We start from the raw sequence: 24392 nt of genomic DNA on the forward strand, positions 1-24392 counted from the left end.
CCACGACGAAAATTCCTAGGATCAGGTTTTGAACGACAAAAATAATAGGTATGTCCTTTTCGACCACAATTATAGCAAACGGCATCGCCAAAACGAGACCTGGAACTCCTTGGCTGAAAATTCTGGTTTGAGCGCTGATTATAACCACTGGGTCTATTATTGGTATTGCTTCCCATTAATTCGCGGAATTCGTCTCTAATAATTTGTTTCATCTCAGATTTGCTCATGTGAGGGTTTTGATCTGAAGCTGGACCCACAGCACTAATTGACTTATCCTTAGGGTTGATTGCGTTTGAGAGTTCTTCCAAAATTTGCGCTGATACTTCCTTAGGGTTAAAGTCTGCGCGTTTACTCGATCCTTGCAATACTGGCTCTTTTAGCTTAGCGAAGTTTTCTGCCGATTCCAAATTTTCGGGTTGTTGCAAAACAACGTACTCACGAATCTCGGGAATGAGTCCCTGGACAAAGTAGTGTGTCCATTCAGAATTGGGCAAATTAATTCTGGCACAATGAGTTCGAAGGCTATAGGCATAATCTGCAACCGATTCTTTTTCCAGTTGTCGTCGTTGGCCTAGCGCCTGTCTTACGCGCCACTCACTAGCACCGGAGGCAAAATGCGTAACTAATTCCTCAGACAATTCTTCGAAAGACATCTCGTCGGCCCTTGGCAAAGTTTTAAACCAAGCGCTAGCGTAGGCCTTTAAATAAAGAGGAAGTCCTAATGCTAAACTATCGTCGTCCCAACCATTTAGTCTACCGGCCCTCTTATAATTCCTAACAAATTCATGAGCGTCTTCGGATTCGTCACCTCTAAAAATTGGAAATGTAACTGACGATTTTACACCGCTGCTTCTATTTTGTGAATTAACCGAAGCTTGCATTCGTTCGACTGCTTGGCATAACTGACTAACTTGGTCTTCCATTTCTGCATAGGCTGGTGCAAGAGACAACTGATTTGAGTCTAAAGAATTATGTCGACTATTAACAACTGAATCATTACGAGCTTCGAGAGAATCTTCGCTTACATTTTCACGATTGGAAAGATTTTCTCTGGTCTTGACGCTCTCATAAATAAGATCTTCTTCGGAGTCAGAACTTTGGCTACCGGTACAAGAAGAAACTAGAGAACATTCACTAGGAGTAGGAATTCCACAAAAAGCCTTCGATTGTGCGTCAGCCCTCGGCGATCTATTAGCTGATTTAAAAAATGAACGAAAGAATGGTACTCTAGATTGCTGAACGGGTGGAGGAGGGGCTGGCCACTCATTCGAACCCGAACCCGAACTTACAGCTAAGTTTTCCTGGTGAACGGCTTCTTCAGCCAGGGCTCGCGCTCGCTATCTAGTAATCAGGATGAATATTTAAGAGATACTACATGAGCCAGATCTCCCAAAAATGAAAGCAACGCAATCGAAAACGGTACTAATAAAGAGAAAACGTTACAGACGCGAAATTGAAAATCCAAACCTTGAAATTGACCATCAACAGCGATAATCAAATCAGAAGCTAACTGATCTATACACTAAATAAACTGTTACATTCTACGCTAGCTAGATCGTTATAAAAGAACTCGGCTATCACTCAGATTTAGAAAGTCAAATTAGCTTGCAACGGAAAAGCATGCTGATAAAAGCGAAGTTCCACTCACAATTGTAGGAATTCCAAAAGCGTACTTTACCAACTTGTAGATAATGGGTGCTCCACCGGTTTTGATTAAAAACAGTATTAAACAGTGCTCCAGTATTAAATACAAAAATCACAGACATGTTTGAGTTAGCTAACCGTGGGAACTTCCAAAACAGGATGTTCAGTGTGGGTAAAACTCAAGGTCAGTTTTACCAACTCAAACATGACCACCTAGCAAACTAGTTATCTTCAACCATAACAAGGGATTAAAACGTCTAGCACGGTAAGTGCTGAGCCAAGTTCAAGCACACACTAAAAATAAATGATCAAAACTATAGATTCATCAAAATAGCACGTAGGGGCGAAAAGGCGAGACTTAATAAAACAAAAGGTAAACCTAAAAATGCTTGAAATATCGAGCCTTGAAAACGCTCTACAACAGCATCATCGTGAAAACGTAATGCTCTGTTTTTATGACAAGGCTTGAAATTCGAATCTCAAATGTACGTGTTTAAAGGGAAATAAAGGCATTTTTTGTAAGATTGTAATAATTAAATCGTTGTCTGTTTATCTGTTTAAAGTGTACCTAAAACCAAAACATTTTTTTCGCTTAACGAAGTAAGCTTATTTTTTTGAGTATTTCTGCGCAAAAATTTTTTTATTTGCTCAAATCTTCAATTTTCTGTGCCCAGTGAAAATACGGAAAATCGGCCGCAATCTTGCCCCACAACTGAGTTTAAAGAGGAATGGCTCTAGTGGGTAATGTGACGTCAAATCGAGAACACGAAAGTCTGCATTTCACCCACTTTCACTTGTTTGGGAAGGTTGTAGTCGATAATTGTCCGAAAATATGCCGACTAAGTGTGTTGTAGAAGGATGTAGCAACGTGCGAAATTTGCAAGAGGGTATCGCGCTTCATACATTCTTCATACAACACACCTAGTCGGCATATTTCAGACAATATCGACGACAATCTTCCCAAACAAGTGAAAATGTGTGAGATGCAGACTTTCGTGTTCTCGATTTGACGTCACATTACCCGCTAGAGCCATTCTTCTTTAAACTCGGTCGTGGAGCAAGATGGCAGCCGATTTTCCGTATTTTGACTGGGCATAGAAAATTAAAGATTTGAGCAAATTAAAAAATTTTTGCACAGAAATACTCCAAAAAAATAAGCTTATTTCGTTAAGCGAACAAAAAAAATTTTGGGTTTAGGTGCACTTTAAGTTTGAGAAAAAAGCGGTTGCCATGAATGAAATATATCAAGACTTTCAATTTTTCATCGAATTAACGTAGTTTTTTATGTATCTTTACTGTTGCTATGAATTCAAGCTCATTCAGCTCTGTCGGGTGAGACGCTCGTCTCTCAAGTTGCCTCTGTCAGCTAAGGAGTGTAAATGCGTATCGCCAGGCTCCCTAGAAGACCTTATTTGATTTGGATAGAGCTCGTTGCTAAACGAAGGAGATTACAGAACCTGTGTTATTTTCGAGTAACCAATGAGCCACAAGGGATTCAACTGCGACCGACCAAGTTTTCACCCCTCCATCCCCCCTCCCTCCTGCCCCCGTCTTCTCCCAAAAGAGGCCAATTTTTTTATTCACACTCCCCCGGTGAGGCGAAGATTCATCCTCAGCTCTTCCCAGCCCTCCCGCCCCTCTGGTTTTCATCTTAAAATAAAAAAAAAACTGAGACATGCACAGGAACCCATTCCTAATCTATCATGGGACGGCGATTAGTCCGGAGAATAGAAAACTATTACATTACACTACCCCTCCAATACTCATTGCGACTGAAGGTAAACTTCAGTCTCCCAAATGGTTCCAGGTTCATTTGGTTGCCACGATCCACTCCCATGATGCCACCGGAACAAAAAGTGCATTTCTCGATGCGCGCGCATTTGGCGGCCATATTTTTCGTTATTGTTAAGTGATGAATTGAAGATCGTCGCGATTTTTGTATATGAAAATAACTCGTGAAGGTTTCCTCTCATGACTTGTCACGAGGTAAGTAACATATCTCGCGGTTGTTTCACATATAACATTTGAATGCCACGTTTTGGCTGATTACGATTAACAATTTTCCCGTCTCTTTACTTTTCTGGCAATGTTGATGTCGTGTCATAGGGCTCACCTGTTTCGTATACGAATGTTGTATGTAAATTTTCGCACCTTATTAGATCATCATTTATATTTTCAAAGGTACGAACCCCAAATTCCAACATTTTCCAATGACAGAAATTTCCTCTTTTTGCTTGAAAACGGAGGCAGTTAAGTATAAATCTGTTTAGGGTCAACGCAAATGTGATCAGATCACCTCGGATCTGATATCATGAAAACTTGAATCAATTTTAATTTTTCTCGTTTGTACTTAAGAAAGAAAATCGACCAAGCGGATATATTTGTAGCACTGCTCGAACGGTAGTGGTATTTTGTTATGTTTTGATTGGAATCCGGTGAAAATAAGCAGCTAAAGAACTTGTAATAAAGCTATCAGAGAGCGCCTGAGGTTTATAAAGAAACACGTACATTTAAATATTTTATATCTTTTCAATAAAACCACGTTCCGCGTGACTTTGGTCCACAAGCTTGACTTATGAAGAAAATCGACTTTTCACGGGCTTTAAAGGGCATATACTTGTAATTTCTTGAAAGAAAAGGTTATTTCCTCGTTCCCTTGAAAAGTTTCTTGGCCTTTAAAATATATTATATCTGAGTTTTGAAAGAAAAACGTTTACACTTATTGTCCAGTTTTATTGGAAAGATCAACAGAAAACCTTTGTTTAGGATAAGCTCTGAATTGTTTCCAATTGATGTGAACAAATTTTAATTTGCTCGAGTGCTAGATTTGTCATTGGGTTCATTTTAAAGCCTAAACATTTGAAAGAGCCAAAGTAACATTTTCATCAAACATGTAATTATATTTTAATTGGAGTTGAAGGAAGCTAATGACAACATGGAAAACAAAACATTTTTAAAAAATATATAAAAATAACTTTTCCTATATGATATGCATGTTATTGATTTGTTTTAAGATACAAGTTTTTGTGTGATTTCTTATTATGTTTGGAATATGGCAAAAAAGCTGCTTTACATAATAAGGGCTAGCTCAGAGCAGAGCCCTGATAAACTGTAGGTGGAACAGTGTAAGTTTGTTTCCCCTCAACAAGGTATACTGTAAACCAAGATTGTAAGTAAATTAAAAAAAAGAACATTAACCCAAATAATCCTGGTGGTTTATAAGTCAACCCGAGTAACAAGCCTATATTAGCAAGGTTTTCTTTAAGATATGGCAAAAAAGTTGTTAAGTTACAAGGGAATATCCTCCACTCGTGATCAAGAAATAGTCTAAGCCATCAAAACTTGCATACAAAAGCAGGGAAGATACCATGCTCTCTAATGCATGACCTTACACCTGGGTTACCAAACTAATATTGCAAATTCCATGTTAGTTTTTTTAAATTTTATTTGTATAGATTCACAGAGAGAAAGATATATGTATTAGCCTTTGTTAAATTGGGAACTGAGTAAAAGCTTTTCCAGTATCATGGACAGCTCTTATCAGAAGGTGTCACAGGACCCCGATGAAAGGTAAGTGCTGTCAACATTGTATCTATTTGTAGACATTCCAACTTTACCCCAAGTCAAATGGGGCTCAAAACAATAGCTCTAATAGTTGGAATAATAATGAGGATGATTCTTAGTTATATCTTAGTTAGGCTCAGACTATTCCTGCCCCCCCCCCCCTCACGTCTTAAGGTCCCCTAGCCTAATTCTGCTGACCACAAATTTTATGCTATTGAATTGTATATTGATACTTAGTCATTTATTATTTTATTTAAATTATCTTTTTGTGTCCTTACTTAGTGGTTTTATTACTGCTATTTTATAATTAACACATGAATAAAGTTCATCATCTTCATCATCCTCATGAGGATTGATCTGCACCGAGGACAGTGTGCCTTAATACATGACAGTGTGCCTTCATACACCAATAATTACAAACCAAGCTGCTCTAATCAGGGACATCTAAACTTTCAACCTCATTCAGGGCTCAACACTAACTTTTCAACTTACTACATGTAGCCAAGTGGCTAGTGACAACTTAGATGTTACAACAATTTCAATTTGTTTACTAGCCAAACTGGCCCGTGGAAATTGAAAACCACTAACCAAAACTGAATTTCTACTCGTCTGTGGCTAGTGGGCTACCATTAGTGTCAAGCCCTGCTCATTGCCGGACAAAGACAAGCAGTATACAGTGAAGCTGTCCAAATGTTGCAATTAGTACCTGAGTGATAAGCCTGATGCTTATGTCATGAGATCAAAGATTAAACATTCATTTAAAACAACAGCATTTTCTATAATTATATTTACACAAAGTTATGCAGTTCAAACCAATTATTACTTTTACTATCTTAGTGATGATCGTCACGGATCGTACCAGCCATATCATGATGACGATGAGGGCTATGAAGGTAACTATGGCTACAACTATGGATACAACCCTTATCGCCCTCCTGTTGGTGGACTCAAAGGAAAGGTGGAGCAGAAATATTGGCACACCAAACAAGCCATGATACAAAAGCTGGGAAAAGAGCAGGACTGTTATGTTGTGGCAGGGGATGCTGAGGTTGATGCACGCCTGGAGGTAAAAAGACACATTCTTGTCACCTTTTGTCATGCTCAGAGACTCAGAGTTTTTAATAAGAGCTGCAACCCAACTGGTGAAATTTGCCTTACAGTATATGTCAAGGGAAATCCAGGGCTTGACATTAATTTTTCAACTTACTAGCCAAGTGGCTAGTGACAACTTAAATGTTACAATAATTTCAGTCTGTTTACTAGCCAAACTGACTGATGGAAATTGAAAACCACGAGCCCTAACTGAATTTCTACTAGTCTGTGACTGACTGGCTATTAGTGTTAAGCCCTGGAAATCACCACCTTAGTTTCTCTATTTTAGGCTGTTTTGAATAAATTCATAGAAATCAAACAGATCTGAATTAATTTTAGGTGCCATTTGAAACTTATACATGATTATGCATTTAAGTGCCTATGAAGTAAAATCTTTTTGGTGGCCCGAAGTCCCTAAATTACACGTTATCGGTGTCCCGAAACTGGGAACAAGTTTGGCTCTGATGACATAGTTGGTGGTTCTGGCGCTTTGTTTAAGCTTTTTTTTGTCATCTTCAGAACCACCAACTACGTCACTTCCTTTGTAAGATGAGATTTGACCACCCGCAAAATGGACCCATTTCAGATTGCAAAATCCAAACTTTGAGGTTAAAAAAATAATACAAGAAAGTTCTTTTGGTCGGTCAAAATCACTTAGCTGTGTTCATCAAGACATAAGCAAACAAACAGGGCAAAAAAAATTTTTACTTCATAGGCACTTTAATGCAATATTTTCCCATATTCTGCTGTTAAAGGGGAATGCTGTTTTCTTCTAGTGCATAAAATGAACGGTTATACTTTGTTGATATAGGCATTTCGCCATATTCAGAAGACATGCATAGACATACTGAAGGCAGTAGAAGTGTATCAAAATAGGATATTTGGTAAGAATGTAGTTTAATTTCTTACATACGTACATACAAATGCTCATAGTATTCTTACATGTACTGTAACAGGGCTTTCATTAACATTTTCAGCAGGTGGGCAACAGGTTTCCACAGGCAGGCAAAACTTTTTATGTTGAACTTCTTTATAAGAATACTTTCCTCTAGATCGTCAAACCAGGTGGGCAAAACTGTCCTCCCAACCTGTCAGTAGGCCCAGCGCCTGGCCGTTAATGAAACCCCCGCTGTAAGATACATGTTACATAATGCAGTGAATGGCTTGAACCCGGGGGTAACATGTGAAGGTGTAGTCTGATCGTCCGGGTGAGTGTAGTCCTGAGAAGGACTGTTGTCGGTGGTAGTGACTGACGTTTCGACAACCTGTGCGAAAGTCATCATCAGAGTCAAATGAATGATTGTTGTCAGTACAATGTTCTTATTCCAGTTCGTGTGAAATGATCGGTTGGTTTTGCCGTGATGTTATTGGATGTACGACCGACTTACGTCACTTGAGTCTTACAGCCAATAACGGCAAAATCACGGCAAAACCAGCCGATCACTTCAATCACGGCAAAACCAGCCGATCATTTCACATGAACTGGAATAAGAATATTCTACTGACAGCAATCATTCATTTGACTCTGATGATGACTTCCGCACAGGTTGTCGAAACGTCAGTCACTACCACCAACAACAGTCTTTCTCAGGACTACACTCACCTGGATGATCAGACTACACCTTCACCTGCTACATAATGTCACCTACTTAGAGAAAATTTCAATTTAGGCTAAGTAGTCCAGGCTGTTACTTTGCCTTGTGATTGGTCCAGGAAACTCAATTAAAAAAATACCTCTTCCTTATGCATTATTTTAGAATTACCACAAACAAAGTGTGACATACCTGGGAAGAGATGGTAATAATTATTTTATTACATATTTTGGTTTGTTGTATTGTTGGGTGTTGTATAACAAGTATAAGCACTCAGTGTTACTACATGTACACACCAAAATGTGTAATATTTTATTTGTTATCCAACTGCTTTATTTCATATGCAGTTCTTGTAAGTTGAGAAAAGTGAAGCAAATAGAGAAGCAGCTTGTGACAGATCTTGCATAACACTCACTTCAGATTACAGAACAAAATAACCAATTGATTGTCTTGATAACCATACAATATTGCAAGAAATTTGTTCTCTATTTGTATGTTGTTTGTACTCTACTTTGTGCAGTTGGGTAATATATTAAAATGAAGTGCATTTTGATAAAACTTTTCCTTCACTATTCAATGTTATGTAATCACAGAAAACAAAATGAGAGGCCATACAAGGGAAGAGATGGTAGAAGCAGAAGTTGAAGTTTTAGTTATAAAATTGATATGCTTTTCCAGAATACTGTCCTCTCGTTGGTATTGTGTCAACAATTTTGTTACAGATCGTAGATGTTGAAAGTGTCAAATCACTTCTGAAAATAAGGAACTTCAAACTAATTTGTTTCAGTGTAAGGTGTACATGAAAAGATAAATGGGGCTCAAAAAGATGAAGCCTACACTCAAGCTTCTTTTCTATTTCTAAATTTACTTACAGCTTTGTCTCAAGATGAAAATGAAATGGGACGGTTTCTACGAGAGCAGGGTTCCCAGGATAAATCAAAAGCAGGAAAAATGATGATTGCAGTTGGCAAGGCTCAAAGTTACTCTGCACAGCAACGGTATACTACTTCAATTAACCGTTTCACTCTCAAGATCTTATTAATAATTCTCCCTACTGTCTGTGACACAATTTTGATGATGTTCCTTTAGAGAACTTGGTATCTGATCATTTAATAATCCACTGGTTGATATTTTTCTCTATTCTGATCACTTGTCTTCTTGATATTGTATTGGCATTCTAAGGGAATTCTGTCTTGGTCGCACATGGGAGTGAAAGAGTTCATTCTTTAAATGGGGAGGGTCCAAAATAACAATTTTGTTCTTATAGGAAACAATGATTAAATGTAAGTGTGTAATGTCTGACTGTGTGTCTGAAAGATTTCAAAAACTGGGCGCCTAAGATTTCTGATACAAGTGCACTCAGAGGTTCTTTTCATAGCACAGATTTGATGTACACGTGCACATTGTATTGATAAAATTTATTATTTGGACAGGCTTAGTCTTAGAACTCCACTGGTGAGGCTTTACCAAGAAGTCGAAACATTTCGTTTCCGTGCGATCTCAGACACTTTCCAGACTGTAAATCGAATGGAACTGTCCAGAACAGACTACAGAGCTGGGCTCTTGTGGATGGCAAACATTTCTAAGGAATTAGATCCTGAAGAATACAAGAGATTAGACAAGTTTAGAGAGGTGAGTGGTTGCATGTCGGAAAACCTTATTACTTGTAAGCGAGACTGGTAAAGGCCTACAAAAACAAATAACCCAGAGAAGATATTATTCTTTAATTTGACTTTTTGCATAGTGTAGTCATAGCATTATTATTTCTCCCCCTTTTTGTTTTTGTTGTCATTTCTTAGTTTTGTCAGGGGCAAAAAGGAAGGGGAAGCATATGACAAACTCTCAACAATTTTTTTTTTTTTTTTTTTTTTTTAAAAGGGTGGGTTCTTAGGATCCTTTGTATTCAATTGAGTGCCCTGGGTGCTTATTAAAGTTTTGGACCTTGAAAGGGGGCAGTTATTTGAGGTGGGCACTTTTCAGATGTCACAGCTATTAGTAAGTAATAAATCTATTTTGAAACAAAATGATAAATGATGAAATGTTAAGGTGTACCCTTGACAGTGAATTTAGAGATTGTAAACCAGTAAAGAAATAGCTATCTGATAATCAATACTGCTCCTGTACGCTTTTTTTTTGGGGGGGGGGGTGGTGGGGTTGCTTATTTAAGGCTGGACATGTGTTAATCCTTTACATGGGTTTCAATGAGGGCTGGGCACCAGGCAAATTGACCAGCAGTGAGGACAGTTTTGCCCTGCTGATTTGATGACCTGGAGGAAAGGTTATTTTATAAAGAAGTTCAATTCAAAAAGTTTTGCCATGCCCCCCCCCCCCCCCACCCCCACTCTCTCTCTGAAAACCAGTTGCCCTCTTGCTGAAAACATTAATGAAATCCCTGCCTTTCACTCCCTGAAGTGATTAACATATAATGTCTCCTTAAAGTACATATACGCTATGCAGCAAACAGGTAACATATAACGTCTCCTTAAAGTACATATACGCTATGCAGCAAACAGGTAACAAGAATACTCAAGCTTATCTGGTAGAAGTTGTCATCCTGATCTGACACTAAATTCCCAGAACTAATTGACAAGAAAATGTGTAGAAGCTAGAGGAGAGAATTAACAAGTAGACCTTGTGAATTACTGCGAAGGATCGTTCTCATATACGTAGACCTTGTGAATTAAAGGGTTAACTTTTCTTACCTACTGAATGGTTGCTTATTCAAGGTTAGGTGCTAAACACAGTATTAATAATTATCTGCAATTACTTGAAAATGTTTGCTGCGTAATTTCTTTGCCCATCCAACCAGAAGTTGCCATTTTGCTATGTCAAGGAAGAAATAGACTTCAAAAAGTAGGCTGATTCTCACTTATTGCAGCCAGAAATTAAATTTTGAAAGTATTTTTTCTTCCAGGTTCAAGCCAAAGTCAGGAAGGGTAAAAAGAAATTTGAAAAGCTGAAAGTAGATGTTATGCAAAAGATAGACCTGCTGTCTGCTAGTAGATGCAACTTACTTTCAAGTACACTTGCTGCATACCAGCAGGCTTTGCTCAAGTTTTGGGAAAACACTTCTCGAACTATGGTACAAGTATCGGAACAGTTTAAGGGATTACCCGCATATCAGTTTCAAATGTTGAAGAGCCTTAATCCTCTGACTCTGGAATCTGACGACAAGGAGAAAGGAGAAGAAGGAAAAGAAACGAAACCCAGCAGAGAACCCGACAATGAAAAACAAGAATCAGCCAACAGCGGAGAAAAGAAAGAAGCTTCAAAAGAAGATGACGATGATCAGTTAATTTCTCTGGATCATTCACCATTAGAAGAGAAAAAGTCGCCTGAGGATGAGAATAAAAAGGCTGATGATGATAATGATGACAAGGCACTTTTAGAAACAGATTTATTGGGAGATGATGAAGTCTCCAATGGTAATGTGGGTGAAAGAGATGAAACGCCCTTCATTGATTTGCTGGGTGATGATGCTTTGATGCCATCAAAACACAATTCAGGTTAGAACAGTTACTGTACTGTTACATAGAACTTAACAGTGTATGTGAGACACCAAGGGGGTTTCAAGTGAAACACAATTTGTTCCTTGATAATTTAAAAGTATCCATTTAAACTCCTGGCCTGGGTTGTTCGAAGTATGGATAATGCTATACACTGGATAAATCTCTATCCAGTGGATAGCGCAGTACGTTCTGGTAACACTTATCCGCTGGATAGAGATTTATCCGTTGGATAGCGTTATCCGCCCTTTGAACAACCGGAGCCTGGCCTGGGTTGTTCAAAGGTTCAGGATAGCACAATCCACTGGATAAACTACTATCCAGCATTTAAGTTTTTACAAAACATGCTAGATTATTAAAAACTGGATCATCGGATAATGTCATTCAAGACTTTTTATTGGCTTAGCCATTATGGTATATGAGCCAATATACCATAATTTAATATCTGTACATTATAACATCCGGTTTCTTTTTACAAAATAAAGTCGAGAAGATTTGTCTAATGTCTTGGGGGTGTTGTATTTTTTAATAAAACAATTATTCCACTCGCGCTAGTTGGATATAAGATGATTATAGCCAACTGGGCGCGTAGCGCCGAGTTGGCTATCTATCATCTCATATCCAGCACGCACTCATGGAGTAATTGTGAAGTATCCACTGGAAGGCAATTTATCCAGTAGATATAGTGTTATACACTCTTGGAATAACCAGGGCCTGGTTGCTTGTTCGCTCTGTGAGAATACATGTACTGTTTTTACAGCAGTGGTAAAGAGTCTTGCCCAAGAGCAAAGCACATTAAGCTGACCATTGGCTCAAATTGGGAACTTATGATGTGATGTCACTGGGGAGTTTACTGTTAACCCTAACTTCTACGAGTGATCAAGACAGAATTTCTCCTTACAATATCATTACAATATCAAGCAGACAAGTGATGAGATTAAATATATCTTATTAGCCAAGCGCGAGGGCCATACTGGGAGAATATTGGCCCGAGGTCTTGACAGTACAGACCAAGCGTAGCGAGGTCCGTACAAAAAAGACCGAGGGCCGATATTCTTCCAGTACGGTCCCGAGCAAGCTTGGTTAATAAGAGATTTATTATACGACTGAAGTTCAAAGGGATACAAGTGCGGTATCATTCGGGACCATTTGCGATAGTGCCCGGTCCAATACTTAGAGAATATTGACCGGCAATAGAGCATTTTGATTGGTTGATTTTAGTTATTGGCCCTCTGACTGCCCGAGTCGTGTAATAAAAGAAAAATATTGTTATTGGTTATTGGTTGATCCAATGCCAAATTATTTAAACCATTGTCATAATGATTGTATGGCAGAACCACGAGGAGGATTGAATGCAATCTAGGGAGTGAAAGGGTTAAGGGAAAAAAACATGAATTATGACAGCAATAATTTTTGGGATGTCCATAGGCCATGAGAGATTTGAGAATTCTGTAGCCTTCCACTATCCAGAATTCCTCAGCAATATTTATATGGCCTGAACCAATTCTTGCAGATGCAGACCCGCATTGAAGTGTATTCTTCCCCTACATACATTATACCTCTTACTGAATTCGAGATCTGTTCTGTAATTACAGACCAAGATTTTTTTCTGCCTGATTTATGACCAAGGGGTCACAAATCTCTGGGTTCAAACAAAGGGGGAAGATTTCAATCCAAACAAATTTTTTAACCAAACAGGCTATACAATAAAATAAGATCTCCAATACTGACCAGTTGTAGCACATTTACCAACAAGAGATACATGTTGCAGCACCAGTAATTTATAATTATTCTTATCCTGCTGCTGTTATTTCCTTTTTAGAATTTGATAATCAGATTCCTAGCTATGAATAGAGTCAATTGTAACTACTCTCAAACATCTCTCTTGTATTGTTTGTTAGGGACTGGTGACCTTCTCTCATCGTTTGAGGATCATCCAAGTAGGAATGGACTCAAGGCTCATGGCTCAACCATGCCACCCAGCTATGAAGAGGCAAAGCAAATTCCTACACCTGGTATGGGATTGTTAAGTGTTAATCCGGTTTCCTCTAGGAGTGACTAGCTTCTACATGTAGTTTCTACATACAATATCCCCCCCCCCCCCCCAAAAAAAAAAAAATGATCCTCAATCAAGAAGCTCTTGATTGTAAAACAAATTCTCCATGAACCATATCTTTTCTGAATATGAGTGTTGTGATATATTTATTTTTCTTGTGGGTCTAGGAGGTGAAAATGCACCATCAATGACAGCTGACGATCTGCTGTTTGGTTCCCCCACCAAGGAGGATCGAGCACAAGGAAACAAGTCAGATATTGACATCTTAAATGAAATTCTTGGCTCCAATGGTTCCTCAATGCAAGGTGTGGAGAACGAGAACAGCTTCAGCAAAACATGGAAGGATATGTTTGGGGATGAACCTGTTGGGCCTGCTCAGCCGTCATCTCAAGAACCTAATCAATCATGGTCCCAAGGTGGTTCCAATTTTATGATGCCCTCTGACCTCCTCAACAGCATGGCCAGGTTTGACCCATTTAGTGAGGTACCAAGGGGTGCTCCTCCCCAGCAAGCAATAGGTGCGGCTTTGAAGATGTCAGCTCCAATGCAGACAGGCAAGCATCAAGAGAGTCGTCCAGGTTCAAAGGCAAAACAGGCTTCATTATTACCAGGGAAAGTAGGCGAAAAAGGGAAAGGAAAGGGGAAAAAAGGCCAGGACATGTCCGCTTGGTTCAGTTTGTTCTCTGACCTGGATCCTCTTGCCAATCCTGATGCCATTGATAAACAAAACAAAAAGAGTGAAGAAGACAGACAATGTTGAGTTATTGAAATCTCAGAATTTATTTATAGAGGAATGTATAATGGCTGACACAAAGTCTTCTTTGAACATAAAAACCTTGGTCATGGACGGAATGGGGTTTTGAAATCAATTAGGGTAGGGATAGTTTTTTGGTTGCATGTACTGTCCACGAGTAAAGAAAATTAGAATGATCAATTCATCTTAATGGATGGTTTTAAAATGAATATGTACAAATATTTTGCAAGGAGGAAGCAAAGTGGATGTGTATATCACACTTTCAATCATCAAATGACAGATTCTTGGTTGTTCTATTAAGACTAGTATTTTGAACATTTAAAAATTGCAATTCTTTGTTTGAATTGGCCAATATTTTTCACGCATTTCCCCAGTTTCTTCACAAAATCATTGTCTGCCTAAGAGATGGTCATTTCTTTTAAAATGAACTGCTTCATATTATAGACCACTGCTAAAGTTGTTTTTGGTCTTGATGACTGGCCTGCTAGAATTCTCCAACAGGAACATTAGGTGAAAAAGAAGTAGAACTTAAGCCTCTATTCTTAAGTTATTGTTAACTTAAGGGTCACAGTTACAATATTGTATATTTAAGTTTTCTAATTGTTCATTGAATGTATATATTACAGTCACAGTTACATTCTTTGTGTATGAGAGACATTAGGGAACAAATGATGGGCTCCAGTATTTTTTTTCTCCTTTCTGATTAACAGGAACAAGTTGTAACCATTGCATAGCCCCCGCATCTGTTATTGCCTGTATCATCAGTGTAGGTGTATGCTTCAGGGAATTCAGTATAATAGCGCTTGTTTTTCTGATTGTTTACACCATACAACGTTTTGGAGAGTAGGGCTATGAAATTACCGTAGGAGTAAAGTTATGGGAGGTTTTAGACTAAGGTTCCATGCCTTGTGACATTATTGAAAATAAAGTCATGTTTTACTCGAAAGTGTCAATAAGTTTTTTCAAGCCATTTGGTGACTAAACATCAAGTTAACCCTCTAACTCTCAGAAGTGATTAACATGTAACTTCTTCCTATATGCAGTTGAATTAGAACGTCTCAATTCCCCTCGTACCGTTTGCCTTGTAGTCGCATCCCGGGGGGGTACTACCTTATAAGGGCTTAATGGGGACGTGCGGCCAGCCAGGGTATGCTTTTCGAGATTTTTGTCTTAAACAGGGTATCGAATTTATCATTTTTTGTCTTAATCAGGGTGTCGATTTATCAATTTTTGTCTCAAACAGGTATCTTTTCTTGGAAGATAAACAGCAAAATTTTTACAGGCTCTAATTTTAATTAATATTGAATTGCGTTGATTTTGGCATTGATACCAGGCACGTTAAATGTCTTAAACAGGGTATCAAAAATCGGAAGGGTAGGAAAATCAGCTATATTTGTCTTAAACAGGGTCAGGGTATGAGGGGCCGCCCCGCACCTCCCCACCCAGGAATATATCGAGTACCCCCCGAGAGTCGCATCCATCGTTTAATTAAGCGAACAAGATGGCCGTCAAGAGACCTAACACATGATGTGTATGTCTCAAAAGGAAGAGATCTGGTAACTAACTTAAAAAATAGAACTTCACTGTACATGTACTAAACTAAACTGAGAAAAAATGAAACTGTATGGGAAAACCCACCACCTCAAGAGAGGGTGTATCGTGTGAGGAGATTACACAATGGCTTGGATGATGACGCGTTTTGTAATCAAAGTACATTTTATCAAACCGCACATAAATTTTGTTGGGAAGAGCTGTTGGAACGATGTCACACTTCCCGTGAAAAAGGTAACTTTTATCGGACATGCCCTTTCGTTTCTTTATTCGCCTTGTCAGCACCTTGGAAATGTATTGATACCAGTATGGAGAATATGCATACTGATGTTGGACTGTAAAGGGTTTATTCTTGACTCAGCCAAGTAAGTTGATGTCAGAGTGCAAGGCAAATAGACAACAGTATAAACCACTCCCAAGTTATTCCTAATTGAAGCCCTGACAACGGGAAGGATAAACCACTTTAGGGCATAAACCACATGTCTGACCTTGACAGCTCTTGAGCACGAGACTCTCACAAGGTTATCTGGTAAATCGACACAGACAAAACAATAAAAATTTGGAAACTCCCTGTGAGGGTTAAATCCGAATAACCCATGGATTTGAATTTCAAAGCATAACAAAATACTAAGAAGAAATATTTAACTACGATTAAACAACTGAATACTTCCCAGCATTGTAAAATTTCGAGAGAAAAAGATCACGGAATAAGAGAAATAACAAAAAGTGATTACATAAAATGGGTGGTAATGGAGTTGGCTCGACTACCCACCGCTGTTCAGGTAGTGAGGAAGAAAAAATAACAAAATACCCAACCTATAGCTTTGTTTTTCCCTTAATCCTTATTTTGTTTTTATAATACTGAAATAGAGGAACTCTCGATATATGTTAGCATCCTAAAACTGCGCACCCACCCCTCCCCTAACTCAACATTAACCCTAAGTTATTTACAGTTGATTGTTGTTGGGTTGGGGGAAGGGTGGGTGCGCAGTCCCTCAGATACTGACATCGACCCTTTTAAAACATTTGCAACCGCAAGAGAGTTCCTATTCACCTCCACAAACAATTTCTGTAAGCTGAACAATTGGTTTCACATGAAAATTAATTGTTACTTTGAAACGATGTGTAAACTAATACCTTAGGCGTTAAATCCATCCGTTGGTAAAAAATGTTATTTTGATTAAGTTAATTATTTTCCTGTTATCGTGAGAAAAAGCTTTCAAGCCATTTCTAAATGCACAATTCTGGCAATTTCCGGGGTATTATTTTACCAGTCTCTAACCAGCAAATCCGGCCTTCTACTGTAGGAGGGGGCATAGCAGAAGCCGCACAAAAAAAACACAAAACAAAACAAAACCAAATCTGAAAACCCGTTCAGTAGTATCACTGACAAAAAACCGGAAATTCTCAAACCGCAAGAACACCAAAACGGAAAAACCGAAGTTTTTTTTGCCACAAAGACCGAAAACCGATCTTTTTACAGCCTAAACCGCCAAACCACACCCCTGTGTGTTAGATGCTTTATCTTACACTCAGTGGATACTTCTTTATTTCTTGTTTTGATTTCTTATTACGCTTTCTACCACGGGGACTACCTCAACTCTCTCAATAGTCAGGGAGCAGAAACCAAAAAATGGGAGTTTCGTTCAACCATCGCCACAGAAAATATTTGACACCTGATTCTTGTAGAGAAAGACCTCCTGATGAAAGCCAGGTAGTCCGTAAAGTTGAATTGGAGTATACGTTTCGAGTTAAGGGGATGTTTTCTTGCCCAGCTCACGGATCAGCATGGAAACGAGGCTACACACTCGAACGCAGTTTACATCGCTATTTATTCGTAAAAATCAACGATTTCAACCCCTTAATCTACACTTCGTATATACATCTGCTTTATTTGTAAGTGGTAAAGTATGTCACATGATTACTCACGTGATTTTAAACGTGACCAGTAATAAATGTGCGACTGTTAGAAACAAACGAGCGTTCGCCGTTGTTTTGAAGAACAACCTCGCAAAAACGAAATATGAATCCCTTCTTTGTTAAATTAACTTTCTTTTGCTCTTGCTATCGTCCTAGCAAAACCTTTGGGAATTAAAACGGTTCACTGTATATCATTTTTTATCAGTTTAGATCTAGCACGCAAATGAGGCTAGTCCCTTGGAGGCAAACAAAATATTATATCTAAATAAAAAAATGACGCCGCTATGAAGGGGAAGTCTTACAACAGAGGAATTCGAGCTCACAAGCTAGCAATGGTGGCTCTATTTCGTTTTGAACCGCCGCCCAGTTAGCCCAATGGATAGTGCGCTGGAGCGTTGTGCGGGAGGTCGAGGGTTCGAGCCGTCTTAACATAATTGAGAAGAATTTGCTACCTTTCTATAACATCAAGAAGTGGTTAGATATTCTAGTCTTCTCGGATAAGGAGGAATAAATGGAGGTCCCGTTTCCTGCAGGGTTAGGGGTAGGAGACGTTAATTTCCCACACACGAGATTACTGCCTAAAATTTCATACTTTTACGGTTAAGATCGGCCAAAAAAGAAACAATATTGATAATATAAAAATTAGAAAGAAAGTGTTGTGTAAATTAGAATTGCAGTTAAAAAGATAACTAGAACGAAAACAGTCCTTGAAGTTTGTTACATAAATAACAAAGTAAAAAACAGAGGATTTGAGAAAGAAGGGGCATATACAATTACCGCCCCCAGAAAACTAAGTGTTATTTACTTGAGTCAACTGATTATATATAAATTCGGTGCGGAAGATGAAAAGTAAAAGTTTTCAGCCCTTGAGGTCACCTCAAAGAAAAAGGTGTTAAAGGTGTCAAATTAAAATTTAAGAAATATTTTCTTGGCTTATAGCAATACAATATTTCCATTCCTTTTCTTAACACTTAAATAAGTTTAAAAGCACACTCGATGAAAATTCTTGCTAGATTTCAATTTTGTCTTTTAACAAGTGTAGATTTAACGGGGTCATCTTCGTTAGCCTTTTGCGCTTTTAGTTTTACCTACGCTGAACTCACCAGCTGCAACGTCAAGTTTTCAGTCCTGTTAACGTTGATGCGTGTACGAACCATTGGTGAGTAGCGAATATTTTTTTTCCCAGAGTTATGTTCAAGCTTACGTTAACAGTCATTTGTCTTAGCTTTAGTACTTATCCGCCATTACAGGTTTTATCATCAAGAACTAGTAGTCATGAATTAATTCGAATTGGCCAACTACGAAAAGTATTAATCGTGAGGGTCTAATTAAATAGGATGTTGGCATTTAATGATTAATTTTCATTCATCCAAGACACATTTACTCGCTCGCTTTTATCCCAAGAATCAAGTAAGCAGAGTTATTTCAGATCGAACTGCCATTATCTTGCACTGAGGACATGACAAGAAACAAAACAGAAGCACTTTTAAGATGACACTTCCTGGAAGCAAAAATTTTTCCTACTAACTTTTTTTCACGCCTAACAGCTAAATTCTTTGGTAGTTTATGGACAACGGCTAATCTCATTGAGTTCCTCGCCCATGCTTCTCACGAACACTGGACACGTTTGCATGCCGCGTGCTGCAAAGGAAACGTCAGAGTTGTACTTCCCGTTTGAAAAGTTAAGTAGTTGCTTTCTCCTTGCGAAGTTCTCTTTCAAGTGTAGATAGTTTTCATCCTTTTCATAAAGATGAGAAAATAGGAGATGTTTGCATACAGCGAATGGAAGCATATGTCTGTCAAAGAGATGTAGTGGTTACCCGTCAAAGAAAGTATTTCGAGTGTAGCAGAATTATACGTGGACACAGCTGGACACAGCAAAGGGAAGTAGTGCACGTCTTCCTGTTTTGAAACCTGTTTATTTTCCCTTGTGCATTCCAGCATGAATAAGCTGAAGCAGAATGGTACCTGTTAAGGCAAGAAAATAATTCTACTTCGGATGAAGGGCTGGATATGAAATATGCTGCCTTTCATGTAAAGCGAAATAGCTCAATGATAAACTAAGCAGAATCAAAATGTACAGAACACGAAACTACAGTTTGAATTTGCATGGAATTAAGTTTAGTCGAGGGTCTTCAAGATGTTCAAATCTTAATTGCTAAATAGTTAAAAAAATGTAGAAACGACTTGTGTGGGGTAGAAATTGAACTTTAAATTCAAGTAACTTTCAACACTCGAGATATGACAAGCACGCGACGATGGAATCCCTTGAGCAATTCATTTTATCAACTCAGTTGATAAAACAAAGTTATCTCGTGATACCCCCACCGACACAAGCGCTAAGCCTTAACCGCCTTTTTTATCAACTTCCTAAAACTTTTCCAAAACTCGTTAAACCTTCTATTGGTTGCTTGTCAAAATACATCGAGGGCATTCTATAAATAAATTATGTAGATATCGAGTACGGATTATTTCTGTACATGATCTCTGCTTGCTTCACCTTTTCCTGCTGCACGTTTAAGGAAAGCCAAAATGTTGCGTGTCGTGAGCTCAAGGCCCTCGTGGTGGTTCATTTTGCAAATCATGCTTTTATCATCAAATTTTTGGCAGTATTTTCAGGCAAATAATAAATTGATACAAGACAAATGTCCTTCCTATTTCTGTGAATTTCATGATTTCGCATGTCATGTCAAATTAGCATATAAAGGCAAAATCTGCTTTTCTTGGAAAGTGCTTTCATGTTAATATGACGAGTCATCCATTTTTCGGTTTCTAATTTATATTTTTCCTCCTTCATAGCTCTTTCTAAGAAGACCAATGACTAACTATCTCATCACTGCCATATTAAACATTATTTCAGGGAAATTACGGAGCTGATGAAATCTTCCTGCCCACTCACCTTTTACTCCCCCACCACGCCATGGGATTTGACTCTCTCTTTCACCCTTAACCCGGTATATAGCTGACACATGCCGGGGGCTTTCCGACCACTGAATTACATACACCCCATGAAAAAAGTATTAATTTCCATAGCCTCAACTGCCAAATGCTCTAGAAATACGCTAGTTGAACCTGGCACAAACCAGTCCAAAAGAAGAGAAGTCTTTGTAAATAAACGAACTTAACACGAAATCCTACGGCATGGTTGAAACTTCGTCCTTTCTCAAAACTGAACCTAATAACTGGGAATAAGTAAACGGAAAATTTTGGCGTCTGAGTCTTACTTCGACGTGGGAGTAAGCCATTCTTCCCGCCTGGAACGACTTTGGAGCGGAATTGTAACGGCCTTCATTCAGAAGCAAATTCTCGGCTAATTTCATGTGTAGGAAGTAGTTTTCCGAGAACTGAACGGGCACAGTTTCGCGTGACATGCCGGGTCATGTGACGACTCAGCAGCTCTAAAAAAAAAACCCAGAAGTCATTATTTGGCCACCATACAAGACAAGGAGCTGATCTTTACCTGGTAGACCTTGTAGTATGACTTTCAAAAGATAGTATCATGAAATAAACGCTTATAGAGAAGCATAATCTAGTTTTAGCCTGGTCTATCAGGAAGCATGACATGTGCAAAGATCTGTTGTTGCGTAACGCAATGACGTTTCAAATCGCATTCAGGAAGTTTATTCAAGGTCATTGCTTAATAAAACTTTTTTTTTCTCAGGAAATACCCATAGTATAAAAGCTCAAAAGGTCTAGATCACCCATTCACATTGATTGAACCACTAGCAATCTAACATTATTCCCAACATTACCCAAGAAAGACGAAGAAATATTATGAAGCAAGCAGGGCTGCCTAACCTCGTTCTTTGTTTGGTCGTCCTCGCCACTGTGAGTGTCAATGGCTCAGCGATCCCCAGCAAGACATCTTCTTGCCATACACGAGAATTTTCTTGCGAATGTAAGCTGCGAGCTGAAGATGCAACAAAGAATATTGTAAAAATAAACGTACTCCGGTGCGTTACCAAAGCGAACAATTCTACGGACGTCATTTGCAAAAGTGCAGATGTAGTGACCAAATGTCAAAAGCTGCTGGGTGAGTTCAAGTGTTTCTTCTCCAGTACGACACAAGTTTAAAATTCCCCTTCACTTACGATTAGTTGCGTCCAATGATTAATAATTTTCTCGATTTTCATGGAGGTTTTTGAGTCGTAAAAGCCCGTAGGTACGTGTTAGGTTGAAGGGGATTTCAAGTGACCTGGATGATCGAAGAATTTTTTGGGCTTGAAATTTTCGATTTATGGAAGTTTTTGGGTAACAAAATTTTGGTAAGTATTTTTTTGGGTAGCTTGAATTAGGTAGCGACCTTTTCCGGTATTCAAAGCTATATGAAAATTGGTGATAAATTCCGCGTATCCCAGCCGCATAGTTCCACGAATAAAGTAAAACCAAACTAAATTTTGCTCCAGGGATATTTAGGTTTTGGTTCTGTCCCCATTAGATCATCCCTAACCCTCCTGGGAATTTCTAGCAGCTTAAATGGGAACTAGGATACGAATCCTCCTGAAACTCAGATTTTTCATAAAATCGCGATTGTTGAAAAAATTTACTGTAAGATGTGTCTCTAGGCTCCATGGCAGTATGGGGGGGTTGGTGGGGGGAGATAATATATTACGTAAAGAGAGAGTATCGCGTGGAGTAAAAACGGGTTGCGGGATGCGTGAAAGATTTTATGATTGTAATAATCACGGATACTTCATCGCATTTGTTCCTTACGATTTCAGCATTACCAAAATGCTCCTCATCTACAATTTGACAGGAACCTTTGCGTGTTCAAATTTTAATTACATTTTTTAGCAGAAGTTTAATTTTTTTTTTTTTTTTTTATGTTCACCGAGCAGCCAAACAGCCTGTCATCGAAACTTTAGGTCTTAAAGGGTCCAAAGTGGTATACATTGGAGGCCAGGCTACCTTGACCTGCAAGATGAGTAAAACCGAAGCTGCAACTTTTATCAAGTCTGGTGTTCAAATAGAAGAACACGGTCGATTCTTGTATGAATTCCAAAACTCTGGGCGTAATCAGCTTGTGATGAATCTACAAATCACAAACATCACCAAACAAGATGAAGGCACTTACACTTGCTTTGCCATAAGATTTGGACTTAAATCAACACAATCGTACACCCTCCACACAGGTTTGTGTAAATGGCTTTTAAGGTAGAGCATTTACATTTTTCGCAATCATTCTCAAATGACGTTTATCAATGAGCCTTGGATTTGTTTTTCGAATCCAGTCTCCTTAGCAACGGTAGTTTGGTATGTCAGACAATGATAAGCGGTTGCTTTCGATTGATCATTATTCCTTAGTCCCAAGTTAAAGCCAATCGATCTCAGAGATACTTATAAGTTTTTGGGAAAGTCCCGTGCCAAAATGTGTTATTTTGTCAAATCAAGGACCACTTTTTAATCCAAATCCACAGCTTTCTTCTCGCGTAAACTGAGATTTGTGTCTCTGTGCGTCTTCAACGTCGGTCGACAAATTTTTAATTCATTATCGAACTAATGCAAGACTGCTTTACTTTTGTTTTGTTTCGCTCTGTGATTATCCCGGAAAACCCGCGCCACATTGACTGATCGAGAGGTTTATTAATAATAACTTTGGCTTTGGTTTTCTTTATCCTTGATCAACTTAACCTCGAAAAATTTGTTAATGTAATAAAAGAATCGTTGTTTATAATCTTGTGTATATTTCTGTTACAGTTCCTTGTCCTGCCGGTCATTTTTGTCCATTGTTCTCGAACAAAGCATTGCCCTGTAAAGCTGGGACATACAGAACACAGTTCAGCCGCCCGACCCATAAATGCATCCCACATCCCCGTGGGAAAGGAAAAACTGGGGCCAAGTCACGAACAGACTTCCCTCAAGGTGGAGTTCTCGTATTTTGACTTTTTTAACCTGCTGCAAATTTGCGTTTTTTTAGTATTTAACGACACGCCTTGTGGGACTTTAAACATTATTTATCTCGTCGTTTAATGAAACTTTCTTTCTTTTAATAGGTTCCAACTAAAAACTTGGGACTTTGTGAGACTTTGCAAGAGAAAGTTTTGTCTTTTTGAATCAAGATATTAGTTGGATGGTTTTTGATGGAAACAAAAATTACCGTTCTGTTTTTAAGAAAATTCAAATCGTAATATATTCGAAAGTATAACGTTAAATAAAATACCATTAAACACAGTAACAGTGATGGTTGGTGGCTCTCAGTTATTGCTCGCTCGAACTCACCACGAGGTTTTCCTTATATGATAAAAAGAGCACAGGTAGCCCAACATATAACACAAATCAGTAAACTAATTGTGACCATGCTGTCAGTGAGATCCAACAGTAAGTTTCAAGAGACAAAAAAGCGGCAGTCTAGACCGGATTTATTTCAAACTCAACTGTAAGCGGTTTACTTAAACGTTGTGATTTTAAATGTGGGAAGTTAATAAATTAAAAAATAAAAGCCCTCTGTATGTCAGTATATAAATGCTGTTTTTGATAGAAATTAGGAATTTTATTCCAGTTCCATAAGAGGATAGGTTTGTGAATCCCCCTCCCCCCAAGGAAACTGACATATATTGAGACGACCGTAGATCAAAGTGTACTTAATACGTAAACTTTCACCCACGGAAGTGCAATAACTTTTTTGAAGCGATTTCAGAGCGAGTGTCAAACGCAATTTGAGATTCCTTCGATTTTTCTCTACTTCGCTCTTTGATTGGTCCAGAAAACTTGCA

The 24392-nt window shown here is 38.5% G+C and overlaps 2 protein-coding genes across 3 annotated transcripts; both read left to right on the forward strand.

The window, feature by feature from the left end:
* The first annotated feature begins 3494 nt into the window (after positions 1–3494).
* On the forward strand, positions 3495–15154 carry LOC111332109 (islet cell autoantigen 1). Its single transcript, XM_088745331.1, has 9 exons — positions 3495–3630; positions 5100–5214; positions 6046–6274; positions 7112–7184; positions 8767–8890; positions 9326–9524; positions 10807–11398; positions 13300–13413; positions 13622–15154. Exons 2-9 carry the CDS (start codon positions 5171–5173, stop codon positions 14212–14214), a joined length of 1968 nt encoding a protein of 655 aa, XP_088601457.1. The 5' UTR covers positions 3495–3630; positions 5100–5170; the 3' UTR covers positions 14215–15154.
* Positions 15155–21372: 6218 nt separating this feature from the next.
* Positions 21373–23850, forward strand: LOC148716831 (uncharacterized). 2 transcript variants are annotated; one of them, XM_088745750.1, is made up of 4 exons: positions 21373–21712; positions 22518–22811; positions 23377–23541; positions 23673–23850. In XM_088745750.1, the coding sequence occupies exons 1-4, from the start codon at positions 21454–21456 to the stop codon at positions 23681–23683; spliced, it is 729 nt and encodes a 242-aa protein (XP_088601876.1). In that variant the 5' UTR covers positions 21373–21453; the 3' UTR covers positions 23684–23850. The 2 variants fall into 2 exon arrangements, with proteins under 2 accessions (XP_088601876.1, XP_088601875.1); XM_088745749.1 differs by lacking the exon at positions 23673–23850 and having other exon boundaries at positions 23377–23643.
* Positions 23851–24392: the final 542 nt, after the last annotated feature.

This window comes from Stylophora pistillata, chromosome 14 (assembly GCF_964205215.1).
Source record: "Stylophora pistillata chromosome 14, jaStyPist1.2, whole genome shotgun sequence".
Classification (NCBI taxonomy): Eukaryota; Metazoa; Cnidaria; class Anthozoa; order Scleractinia; family Pocilloporidae; genus Stylophora; species Stylophora pistillata.

Excerpts from the sequence above, each read along its gene's own strand:
- LOC111332109 (XM_088745331.1), top strand. The coding sequence starts at position 5,171 with ATGGACAGCTCTTATCAGAAGGTGTCACAGGACCCCGATGAAAG. Across the intron at positions 6,275-7,111 it reads AGGTTGATGCACGCCTGGAG|GCATTTCGCCATATTCAGAA; the intron begins GTAAAAAGACAC and ends TTGTTGATATAG. Across the intron at positions 9,525-10,806 it reads GATTAGACAAGTTTAGAGAG|GTTCAAGCCAAAGTCAGGAA; the intron begins GTGAGTGGTTGC and ends TTTTTCTTCCAG.
- LOC148716831 (XM_088745749.1), top strand. The coding sequence starts at position 21,454 with ATGAAGCAAGCAGGGCTGCCTAACCTCGTTCTTTGTTTGGTCGTCCTC. Across the intron at positions 21,713-22,517 it reads CAAATGTCAAAAGCTGCTGG|CCAAACAGCCTGTCATCGAA; the intron begins GTGAGTTCAAGT and ends TTCACCGAGCAG. Across the intron at positions 22,812-23,376 it reads ATCGTACACCCTCCACACAG|TTCCTTGTCCTGCCGGTCAT; the intron begins GTTTGTGTAAAT and ends TTTCTGTTACAG.